This window comes from Salmo salar, chromosome 12 (assembly GCF_965601325.2).
Source record: "Salmo salar chromosome 12, fSalSal1, whole genome shotgun sequence".
Taxonomy (NCBI): domain Eukaryota; kingdom Metazoa; phylum Chordata; class Actinopteri; order Salmoniformes; family Salmonidae; genus Salmo; species Salmo salar.
The window spans coordinates 49,107,680-49,120,841 of record NC_138302.1 but is presented as its reverse complement, the minus strand read 5'-3'; the positions used below and the strand labels follow the sequence as shown (position 1 = coordinate 49,120,841).

At 42.0% G+C, this 13,162-nt stretch overlaps 1 protein-coding gene across 2 annotated transcripts in view; it reads right to left on the bottom strand.

The window, feature by feature from the left end:
• The window catches only part of LOC106565250 (phosphatidylinositol-3,5-bisphosphate 3-phosphatase MTMR14), a 46,181-nt gene extending 33,276 nt beyond the window's left edge, over positions 1-12,905 (bottom strand). For both annotated transcript variants that reach the window (XM_014132148.3, XM_014132150.3), the window contains exons 1-2: positions 12,011-12,905; positions 841-989 (exon numbers count right to left, since the gene is read on the bottom strand). In XM_014132148.3, coding sequence (XP_013987623.1) covers positions 841-989; positions 12,011-12,151 — 290 coding nt within the window. In that variant the 5' untranslated portion in view covers positions 12,152-12,905. The remainder of the gene's footprint in view (positions 1-840; positions 990-12,010) is intronic.
• Between the last annotated feature and the right edge of the window lie 257 nt (positions 12,906-13,162).

Below are 13,162 nucleotides of genomic sequence, written 5' to 3'. Positions count from 1 at the left end.
GCTGATTTCCCTAAATTGTGAATTTGCGTAGAGGGAAACTACGGAGCAGGGCACAGACACACATCCGGAATCATAATGCCTGAAGGGAGGGCATTATCCCCATAAACATCGTCATCTAGCCTGACGAGCACATTTTGGAACATCGAGACATCTTCTTCACTGTGTGGATCTTATTAGTGTTGCACTGCTCTGCTCATAGGTCAAAAGCACATATTCTATTTCCCGAACAAGTACCAAAATAGAACATTCCCATGTTTCCTGTTGATTCACACAATACATATGACCTCGGACATGAAAATGGGCATATAATTTTAAACCCCCTCTGTGTCATGAATCATGACTCATGACGATGTGGGCTGAACTATATTAAACCCGTTTAGTTTTTCTGTCCAATAACAGGTCAGGGCCCATATTCACAAAGCATCTCAGAGTAGAAAGACTGATCTAGGATCAGTTTTGCTTTTTAGATCATCATGAATTGATTGGGCTATAATGGACAGGGGGACCTGATCCTAGGGGCTTAGATAAGCACTCTTACTCAGACTCTGTGTGAATATGTGCAGTGGACTATGGAAGGCACAAATAAACAACAGTGTAATTAGTTACTAAGTGGCCTTGATTAACTGTCAAATCCTTGCTTGTTTCCTCCATTGCTTTCAAAGCGCATTGGAAAAGAGGATCATGGTCCCTCCCTTGGACCTCCTCCTCCAATGAGCTTTGAGAGGAGTGGAGGAAACAAGTACGGAAGAAGCAAGGATTGGACATCTAGCAGGCCGAATATTTTCTGACACAGCCTCAGTGATGACCTTGTTAAGGTAACGTAGGTAGTAGGCTAGGTACCTGTCTTTATGGAGCTCAGTGCTTTCATACTCCAGGAAGACTATCTGCTGTGGGTAGTGGCCACACACCTCTCCGTTGGTGTTGTGGATGACGCTGTACTTGTAGTCTCGGCCGAAGAGTTCCAAGCAACGCTTCTCTATCGTCTCGACCTGTAAGGCACAAATATACCAAAGTGGTTATTGTTAGTCTGTTAGTCAAAATTTCCCCCCCCGGCAAAGAAGGAAAAACAGGACGTGTATCTAAATCATGTGGACACAAACAAGGAAAAGTCAATATATGTTTATTGTCCCATGTCCAACATTTTATTTCCATCCCCCTTGGTTTCTGTCAAGATTGCGGTGACATTAATAAGAAACTGCAGAATTTCTTCTTTTAAAGTGCCATTTTTAAGATTTCCCACTGCTCGTTTGGTCATTTCAACTAATGACATATGAAATACCACTTTTAAGAATATGAACCAATAAGATTACTGTTTTATCATTATCCCAGACCCATTACTTCATTGTATAGCCTATGTCTATGTTGTCAAAGGAGACTTTGTAAACCAACAATGTATAGGTCTAGCTTCAAATTAAAAATACAAATTGTTTCTCTCATGGAATGCTATCCCGGAAACAAGCGCTGTAACATGGACACACAATGCCTTCAGAAAGTATTCACACCCCTTGATTTTTTTCCACATTGTTATGTTACAGCCTGAATTTAAAATGGATTAAATTGAGACTTGTCACTGGCCGACACAAAATACCGCATAATGTCAAGGTGGAATTATTTTGTTATTTATTATTTTTTTCTAATTCATTAAAATGAAAAGATGCAATGTCTCGCGTCAATAAGTATTCAACCCCTTTGTTATCTCAAGCCGAAATAAGTTCAGGAGTAAAAATGTGCTTAACAAGTCATACTTGTATGGCCTCTAGGGTTAACCTCAATTAATAGACTGGTCGATTCTTTGGTCGATAGGCTGTTTGTCGACTAAGATTTTTTTTAGTCAAGCGTCCCCGTGCCATCTCATCGAACTAATCCATTGCGGAGGCCGAGACTAATCCAATGTGGAGGCCGCCGGGATGGCACAGTTCAAGAAGAAGGAGAGTGTGGCTAAGATGCACAATGCAAGTCTCTCTCCAGCCAATTTGTGCACATTCATTGTTTCATAACTTAATTGTGTGAATTGTTTGTGTTTGATTGTTAATGTCTATCAATTCCCCATTACATATATCACCAAAATCTGACAAAAATGTTTTGACCTCCACAAGTCTGGTTCATCCTTGGGAGCAATTTACAAACACCACGTTCATCTGTACAAACAATAGTACGCAAGTATAAACACCACAGGACAACGCAGCCGTCATACAGCTCAGGAAGGAGACGCGTTCTGTCTCCTAGAGATTAACGTACTTTGGTGTGAAAAGTGCAAATCAATCCCAGAACAACTGCAAAGGACCTTGTGAAGATCCTGGAGGAAACAGGTACAAAAGTGTCTATATCCACAGTAAAACAAGTTCTATATCGGCATAACCTGAAAGGCCGCTCAGCAAGGAAGAAGTCACTGCTCCAAAACCGCCATAAAAAAGCCAGACTACGGTTTGCAACTGCACATGGGGACAAAGATCGTACTCTTTGGAGAAATGTCCTCTGGTCTGATGAAACAAAAATAGAACTGTTTCGCCATAATGACCATTGTTATGTTTGGAGGAAAAAGGGGGAGGCTTGTAAGCCGAAGAACACCATCCCAACTGTGAAGCACGGGGGTGGCAGCATCATGTTGTGGGGGTGCTTTGCTGCAGGAGGGAAAATAGATGGCATTATGAGGAAAGGAAAATTTGGTGGATATATTGAAACAACATCTCAAGACATCAGTCAGGAAGTTAAAGCTTGGTCGCAAATGGGCCTTCCAAATGGACAATGAACCCAACCATACTTCGAAAGCTGTGGCAAAATGGCTTAACTTCTTAGGGACTGGGGGCAGTATTGAGTAGCTTGGACGAATAAGGTACCCAGAGTAAACTGCCTGCTACTCAGGCCCAGAATATGCATATAATGCATACAATTAGTAGATTTGGATAGAAAACACTGAAGTTTCTAAAACTGTTTGAATGATGTCTGTGAGTATAACAGAACTCATATGGCAGGCAAAAACCTAGGCGCTGACCTAACATAATCGTATGGTGTGCTTTTTGAAATCAGACACTGTGGCTGGATTAACAAGAAGTGTATCTTTAAAATGGTGTATAATACTTGTTTGAGGAATTTTAATTATGAGATTTCTGTTTTTAATTTGGCACCCTGCAATTTCACTGGCTGTTATCGAGGTGGGACACTAGCGTCCCATATATCCCAGAGAGGTTTTAAGGACAACAAAGTCAAGGTACTGGAGTGTCCATCACAAAGCCCTGACCCGAATCCTATAGAAAATTTGTGGGCAGAACTGAAAAAGCGTGTACGAGCAAGGAGGCCTACAATCCTGACTCAGTTACACCAGCTCTGTCAGGAGGAATGGGCCAAAATTCACCCAACTTATTGTGGGAAGCTTGTGGAAGGCTACCCAAAACGTTTGACCCAAGTTAAACAATTTAAAGGCAATGCTACCAAATACTAATTGAGTGTATGTAAACTTCTGACCCACTGGGAATGTGATGATAGAAATAAAAGCTGGGGGGGGGGGGGGGGGGGGGGAAAGAAAAAAAAAATCACTACTATTACTCTGACATTTCACATTCTTAAAATAAAGTGGTGATCCTAACTGACCTAACTTGGATTAAAAATCAGGAATTGTGAAAAACTGAGTTTAAATGTATTTGGCTAAGGTGTATGTAAACTTCTGACTTCAATTGTAGATGTGGCTGGGGGGGTAGTTATAGTTATAGATGGGTCATTCTTTCACATGACCCATCAAGTGTCTGAGTAAGCATATAATAATTATAAAATATTTTACACTTTCAAAATCAGATTATGATATTGTTGTGTAAAAATGGTGCCGACAGAGGCCTGCCGTGCTTCTAGCTCTTGGGAAACTTAGCAGTATTTAGTTTTTTTATGTATTATTTCTGACACATTATTAGCCCAGAACATTTTTGGGGGTCATTACATACAGCCTGGAAGAACTATTGGATATCAGAGTGGCGTTAACTCACCAGCAATACAAACAGGAATATGACTTCCCGGAAACAGATACTTTGTTCGCACCCGCTAAAGGCAAATTAAATTATTCTAGAGGCCAACCCAAAATACCGCCGGCGGAGGAGAGGTACTCGGAGTGGTCTTAGAGTCCGACTGAGGAGGCGCTCACACCACCCACCGCTTCCGAGTATATTACTCGCTAATGTTCAGTCTATGGATAATAAAGTTGATGAGCTCAGGGCATCTTTCCAGAGAGAAATCGGGGATTGTAACATACTCTGTTTCACGGAAACATGGCTCTCTAGGGATATAGTGTCTGAGTCGGTCCAGCCAGTTGGGTTCTCAGTTCATCACGCAGATAGGAGTAAATATTTCTCTGGGAAGAAGAAGGGCGGGGGTGTATGTTTCATTAGTAACGACTCATGGTGCGATTGTGATAACATACAGGAACTCAGGTCCTTTTGTTCACCCAACCTAGAATACCTCAATCAAATACACACTGCCCTATCCCATCTGGACAAGAGGAATACCTATGTAAGAATGCTGTTCATTGACTATAGCTCAGCATTCAACACCATAGTACCCTCCAAGCTCATCATTAAGCTTGAGGCCCTGGGTGTGAACCCCGCCCTGTGCAACTGGGTCCTGGACTTCCTGACGGGCCGCCCCCAGGTGGTGAAGGTAGGAAACAATCACTCCACAATCCTCAACTCCGGAGCCCCACAAGGGTGCGTGCTAAGCCAACTCCTGTACTCCCTGTTCACCCATGATTGTGTGGCCAAGCACGCCTCCAACTTAATCATTAAGTTTACAGACGACAACAGTAGTAGGCTTGATAACCAACAATGACGAGGCAGCCTACAGGGAGGTGGTGAAGGCTCAGAGTGTGGTGCCAGGAAAATAACCTCTCACTCAACTTCAACAAAACAAAGGAGATGATTGTGGACTTCAGGAAACAGGAGGAGCACCTACCTATCCACAGACAGGACTGCAGTGCAGAAGGTTGAAAGCTTCAAGTTCCTCGGTGTATACATTACTGACAAACTGAAATAGTCTACCCACACAGACAGTGTGGTGAAGGGGAAACAGCACCTCTTCAACCTCAGGAGGCTGAATAAATTTGGCATGGCACCTAAAACCCTCAAACTTTTACTGATGCACAATTGAGAGCATTGTGTCTGGCTGTATTACCGCCTGCTATGGCAAATGCACCGCCCACAACAGCAAGGCTCTTCAGAGGGTGGTGCGATCTGCCCAACGCATCAATGGGGGCAAACTACCTGCCCTTCAGGACACCTACAGCACCCGATGTCACAGGAAGGCCAAAAAATCATCAAGGACAACAACCACCCGAGCCACTGCCTTTTCATCCCACTATCATCAGTACAGGTGCACCAAAGCTGGGACCAAGAGACTGAAAAACAGCTTCTATCTCAAGGCCATCAGACTGTTAAATAGCCATCACTAGCACAGTAGAGGCTGCTGCCTATATACATAGACTTGAAATCACAGGCCACTTCATTAATGTTTACATATTTTGCATTAGTCATCTCATATGTATATACTGTATTCTATTCTACTGTATCTTAGTCTAAGCCGCCCTGACATTGGTCGTCCATAAATGTATATATTCTTAATTCCATTACTTAGATTTGTGTGTATATGTTGTAAAATTGTAAGATATTACTTGTTAGATATTACTGCAGTGTCAGAGCTAGATACAGAAGCATTTCGCTACACTCACAATAACATCTGCTAAACACTTGTATGTGACCAATAAAATGTGATGCCAAGGACTAGATAGTGTATTTTTACCTGGAATGTATCCTTACTGTAAAGATATGGGTGGGGCTTAAGAGGGTTTCAACTTTCAAAGGAAAATTCCTTTCCCCATTGTTCCTCAACTTTTTTATTTCACCTTTATTTAACCAGGTAGGCCAGTTGAGAACTAGTTCTCATTTACAACTGCGACCTGGCCAAGATAAAGCAAAGCAGTGCGACAAAAACAACAGTTAAACAAACAAACGTACAGTAAATAACACAATAGAAAAATCTATGTACAGTGTGTGCAAATGTAGAAGAGTAGGGAGGAAAGGCAATAAATAGGCAGAGGCAAAATAATTACAATTTATTTACATTAACAATGGAGTGATAGATGTGCAGATGATGATGTGCAAGTAGAGATACTGGGGTGCAAAAGAGCAAGGAGATAAATAACAATATGGGGATGAGGTGTTGGGTGTGCTATTTACAGATTCACTGTGTACAGGTACAGTGATCGGTAAGCTGCTCTGACAGCTGATGCTTAAAGTTAGAGAGGGAGATGAGTCTCCAGCTTCAGTGTTTTTTGCAATTCGTTCCAGTCATTGGCAGCAGAGACCTGGAAGGAAAGGCGGCCAAAGGAAGTGTTGGCTTTGGGGATGACCAGTGAAATATACCTGCTGGAGCGTGTGCTACGGTGGGTGTTGCTATGGTGACCAGTGAGCTGAGATAAGGCGGGGCTTTACCTAGCAAAGACTTATAGATGACCTGGAGCCAGTGGGTTTGGCAACGAACATGTAGTGAGGGCCAGCCAATGAGAGCATACAGGTCACAGTGGTGGGTAGTATATGGGGCTTTGGTGACAAAACGGATGGCACTGTGATAGGCTGCATCCAATTTGCTGAGTAGAGTGTTGGAGGCTATTTTGTAAATGACATTGCCAAAGTCAAGGATCGGTAGGATAGTCAGTTTTACGAGGGTGTGTTTGGCAGCATGAGTGAAGGAGGCTTTGATGCGAAATAGGAAGCCGATTCTAGATTTAATTTTGGATTGGAGAGGCTTAATATGAGTCTGGAAGGAGAGTTTACAGTCTAACCAGACACCTTGGTATTTGTAGTTGTCCACATATTCGAAGTCAGAACCGTCCAGAATAGTGATGCTAGTCGGGTGGGAGGGTGCGGGCAGCAATCTGCTGAAGAGCATGCACTTAGATTTACTAGTATTTAAACGCAGTTGGAAGCCGCGGAAGGAGTGTATGGTGTTGAAACTCGTTTGTTAGCACAGTGTCCAAAGAAAGTCCAGATGTATACAGAATGGTGTCATCTCCGGAGAGGTGGATCAGACAATCACCAGCAGCAAGAGGGACATCATTGATATACAGTTGAAGTCGGAAGTTTACATACACCTTAGCCAAATACATTTTAAAAAACTCAGTTTTTCACAATTCCTGACATTTAATCCTAGTAAATATTCCCCGTCTTAGGTCAGTTAGGACCACCACTTTATTTTAAGAATGTAAAATGTCAGAATAATAGCAGAGAGAATGATTTATTTCAGCTTTTATTTCTTTCATCACATTTCCAATGGGTCAGAAGTTTACATACACTCAATTAGTATTTGGTAGCATTGCCTTTAAATTGTTTAACTTTGGTCAAACGTTTTGGGTAGCCTTCCACAAGCTTCCCACAACAAGTTGGGTGAATTTTGGCCCATTCCTCCTGACAGAGCTGGTGTAACTGAGTCAGGTTTGTAGGCCTCCTTGCTCGCACACGCTTTTTCAGTTCTGCCCACAAATTTTCTATAGGATTCAGGTCAGGGCGAAATAATTACAGCTTACCGATCACTGTACCTGTACAAAGCCAATCTGTAAATAGCACCCCCAACAACTGATCCCCATATTGTTATTTTGTGATGGCCACTCCAATACCTTGACTTTGTTGTCCTTAAGCCATTTTGACACAACTTTGGAAGTATGCAAGGGGCATTGTCCATTTGGAAGGCCCATTTGCGACCAAGCTTTAACTTCCTGACTGATGTCTTGAGATGTTGCTTCAATATATCCTTTCCTCATGATGACATCTATTTTGTGAAGTGCACCAGTCCCTCCTGCAGCAAAGCACCCCCACAACATGATGCTGCGACCACTGTTCTTCACGGTTGGGATGGTGTTCTTCGGCTTGCAAGGCTCCCCCCTTTTCCTCCAAACATAACGATGGTCATTATGGCCAAACAGTTCTATTTTTGTTTCATCAGACCAGAGGACATTTCTCCAAAGAGTACGATCTTTGTCCCCATGTGCAGTTGCAAACCATAGTCTGGCTTTTTTATGGCGGTTTTGGAGCAGTGGCTTCTTCCTTGCTGACTGGCCTTCCAGGTTGTGTCGATATAGAACTTGTTTTACTGTGGATATAGATACTTTTATACCCGTTTCCTCCAGCATCTTCACAAGGTCCTTTGCTGTTGTTCTGGGATTGATTTGCACTTCTCGCACCAAAGTACTTTCATTTCCAGGAGACAGAACGTGTCTCCTTCCTGAGCTGTATGACGGCTGCGTTGTCCCGTGGTGTTTATACTTGCGTACTGTTGTTTGTATAGATGAACGTGGTACCTTCGGACGTTTGGAAATTGCTCCCAAGGATGAACCAGACTTGTGGAGGTCAACAATTTCTTTCTGGGGTCTTGGGAAAATCTAAAGAAATCAGCCATGATGTCAACCAACCAAAGAGGCACTGAGTTTGAAGGTCGGCCTTGAAATACATCCACAGATACACCTCAAATTGACTCAAATTATGTCAATTAGTATATCGGAAGCTTCTAAAGCTATGACATCATTTTATGGAATTTTTCAAGCTGTTTAAAGGCACAGTCAACTTAGTGTATGTAAACTTCTAACCCACTGGAATTGTGATACAGTGAGTTATAAGTGAAATAATCTGTCTGTAAACAATTGTTGGAAAAAATTACTTGTGTCTTGCACAAAGTAGATGTCCTAACCGACTTGCCAAAACTAATTTGTTAACAAGAAACTTGTGGAGTGGTTGAAAAACGAGTTTTAATGACTCCAACCTAAGTGCATGTAAACATCCAACTTCAACTGTAAACAGAGAAAAGAGTCGGCCCGAGAATTGAACCCTGTGGGACCCCCATAGAGACTGCCAGAAGTCCGGACAACTGGCCCTCCGATTTGACACACTGAACTCTATCTGAGAAGTAGTTGGTGAACCAGGCGAGGCAGTCATTTGAGAAGCCAAGGCTATTGAGTCTGCCGATAAGAATGCTGTGATTGACAGTGTCGAAAGCCGTGGCCAGGTCGATGAAGACGGCTGCACAGTACTGTCTTTTATCGATGGCGGTTATGATATCATTTAGGACCTTGAGTGTGGCTGAGGTGCACCCATGACCAGCTCGGAAACCAGATTGCATAGTGGAGAAGATAAGGTGGGATTCGAAATGGTCGGTGATCTGTTTGTTAACTTGGCTTTCGAAGATTTTAGAAAGGCAGGGCAGGATAGATATAGGTCGATGACAGTTTGGGTCTAGAGTGTCACCCCCTCTGAAAAAGGGGGTGACTGCGACAGCTATCCAATCTTTGGAGATCTCAGATAATACGAAAGAGGTTGAACAGGCTAGTAATAGGGGTTGCAACAATTGTGGCGGATAATTTTATAAAGAGAGGGTCCAAATTGTCTAGCCCAGCTGATTTGTTGGGATCCAGATTTTGCAGCTCTTTCAGAACATCAGCTGAAGTGTATGATATACAATTTTGTAGCACTGCGTCTCTACTTTTATCCAATGTAAAAAAACACAATTTCATAAGACCGAATCGAGGTGATGGGTCACAAATTTGTCCATTTGGGGATCTGATAGTATTTCTGATTGGCTTAACGCACCACCACTGATGAGCTGTGGAGTTTCTCAAAGTAATGTTTTCTTCACCTCAAACAAAGTCTGTTTTTACATCCATTGATAATGACAATAGTTCCTCAGTGCATTTGAAAAATATTTTTCAGCTCTCTCACTTTCGATAATCACTCAGTGTGAAAGGGAAAAATGTCATGCTATGATCCAGTGGAAACGTCATAAAAATAGGCCTACCTGATTACTTCTTATCCTTTGCATAAAAGGCCTACAGCTGTGTCTGTCCAGAGCTCACTGGCATGGGAAACTGAGGACCCAGAATATTTTATACAATGTTGCAAGTTTCCTAGTATGGCTTTGGGTCAGACAAAAATGTGTTGATCTAATGTTTCAAGTCCGTTGCAGACAGGCCATGCGTAGCCAATGTGATAGGATATTTACTTTTATCAGGATATTCTCTCCCTGCAGGCTGCAATGTTTTTATTTGCAGGCTTTATATGCTATTTTTACATAGTCGGCAATGGCAATAGAAGTTACTTTTTAGGTTTGTATCATTTTCATTTAGATAGAATTTTCATTAACCACATGACAATCATATTAAGATACGAAGACGGTATTATAAATTAAATAAAACCGTTCCACAAAAATGTGCATCTTGAGTCATGTGTCCTATTTCATCAAACAGTGCACTTCAAGCATCAGACAAGCTTAATGCATATATAGTTGCATATGTACGGTGTCTCTAGATGTGGAAAAATACACATAAATGTCAACCAATCGATTGGTCGAAAGAACAGACAACTTTCAGTCAACCAATATTTTTTGGAGGTCGGGGACAGCCCTAACGGAATCACTCTGTGTGCACTGTTTGATGGGGAGTATAACATGCTTTTTGAAGGACTACCTCATCTCTGTACCCCACACATACAGATAATTGTAAGGTCCCTCAGTCAAGCAGTGAATTTCAAACACAGATTCAACCACAAAGACCAGGGAGGTTTTCCAATGCCTTGCAAAGAAGAGCACCTATTAATAGATGTGTCAAATGTTTTTGAAAAGTAGACAGTGAATATCCCTTTGAGCATGGTGAAGTTATTATTAATTCCACTTTGGATGGTGTATCAATTCAGTCACTACGAAGATACAGGCGTCCTTCCTAACTCAGTTGATGGAGAGGAAGGAAACCGCTCCGGGATTTCACCATGAGGCCAATGATAACTAAAACAATTACAGAGTTTAATGGCTGTGATAGGAGAAAACTGAAGATGGATCAACACTGTAGTTACTCCACAATACTAACTTAATTGACAGAGTGAAAAGGAAGCCTGAACAGAATAAAAAAATATTGCAAAACATTGATCCTGTTTGCAACAAGGCATTAAAGTAATACTGAAAGAAATGTGGCAAAGCAACTCACAATGCACTGTCCTGAATACAAAATGTTGTGTTGAATTGGATTTGCTCCAAACATATCACTGACTATCACACTACATATTTTCAAGCATAGTGGTGGCTGCATCATGTTATGGGTATGCTTGAAAATCAGTAAGGACTGGGGAGTTCTTAGAATAAGAAAATAAAAGGAATGGAGCTAAGCACAGGAAAAATCCTGGAGGAAAACCTGGTTCTGTCTGCTTTCCACCGGGACACTGGGAACTCATCTTCCAGCAGGACAATTACCTAAAACACACAGCCAAGTATACACTGGAGTTGTTTACCAAGAAGACAGGGAATATTTCTGAGTAGCCGAGTTACAGTTGAGTTAAATCTGCTTGAAAACCAATGGCAAGACTTGAAAATGGTTGCTTAATAATGCTCAACAAACAATTTGACAGAGCTGGAAGATTTTTTTAAAGCTCTTCGAGACTAACCCAGAAAGACAAACAGCTGTAAATCGCTGCCAAACCTGATTCTAACAAGTATTGACTCAGGGATGGGAATATATATTTAAATTAGATATTTCTGTATTTAATTTTAATACATTTGTAAAGATTTCTAAAAACATGTTTTCACTTTGTCATTATGGGGTATTGTGTGTAGATGGGTGATTAAAATATTTAAATAAATTGTGAATTAAGGCTGTAACACAATATGGAGAAAGTCAAGGGGTATTAATACTTTAAGGCAGTGCATGGCTGTGTGGGTACACCGACCCTAACCCCATCAAGGTGTGCATCAATTTAATATTTTGTATCGTTAAAATTATTTCACGCAGATTTAATGTTTAGACCGAGAGCCAGGGATCAAACTCCCCACTACAGAAGACGCCTTCGTCCAATGACTTAAGTGTAATACAATGGAACTGAGAGTCGTGATCGAGATTTAATGGCACACTATCTCTGGGAAAATACATAGCTAAAGCAGGGCTATTATATGACATGCAGAAATTATGATAATACAAAAATGTGCATGTTGAGAACCTCTAACTTACCCGTCGGGAGACTTCTTTCGCCCTGTACTGTGTCTTCGAAAACAAATCGATCAAATCCGCTATTTCCTCGCTCTTTCTGCCGGATAAAGTTAGTCCGGAGGCCGTTAGGCTCCCAGACACAGACGGGGATGCAGCCATCATCGTGCCGCGAGCCACCTTGGGCTCTATCCGAACTCGTCCGCCCTCAAACACCGCAGCACATTGGGAACGGGAAGAGCCACCAGGCCATCCCTTCCCAGCCAGTTTATTTCTGACTGCCCGCTTGAAGGGGCCGGAACCGGGTATTTCTCCTGAATGCAGGGCACCGCCGGGTTGGAACTCTCTACAAACAAGGACGGCTAGCTAAAGCTTCCAGGAAAAACTGGCCAGGCAAGAAGGCTGTAGCTAACGTGGCTAACTAACTAAGCCGGAGGAGGTGGATTTAGTTGACTAACGTTAGCTAACTTTATCTAGTTAACTTAGCTCCTTTTAGAACGTATCCACGCTCCAAGTTAAAACCACCACATTACCAAAAGTTAGCCTTTAAAATGTAATGCAGACAATCACCCAGCTGACTGGTTTGTAGTCCTTGCCCTCATCACGCGTATGTTTGGTGTTGACAGAGGAACACTAACGTTACGAGCTTCAATCATGTAGTCCGGGGGCCTGACTCAGGAAATCTCAAGGACTCCTGGCCTAGTCACGCGTTTCCTCAATGTCACGTCTTAATTTCCGCTAGGCAAAGATGACAAAAAATATGAAAGTTTCCAAAACGATTAATTCCGTAACTGCAGGGATTCAAATACGTATTTGTTGTTCTCGATCAAAATCACACGAATGTGCAAGTGTTGAAATCCGTGAACTGTCTCAAGGAACAAGTGGTAAACAGGAAGTTGAAACCAGCACGTGACCACCATCGCCACCTGATAATGACGTAAGGCATTCAATTCGTAAACGCTCATTAATTAACAGCCAATTGTCAATTAAAGTGGGACTTTCTTACATAAAGCACAGATTTGCAATAAAGTGTGATATTTTAAGTTAATTAAGTCAGGATTCCTATTTGACTCAGCCACGTCTCCGTTTTCGGGGGGGATCAGCTTTAATATTGCAGATAGATTGTTGCTTCAATCAACGTAATTGTTTGCATCATTTCCAATCCCCCATATATTT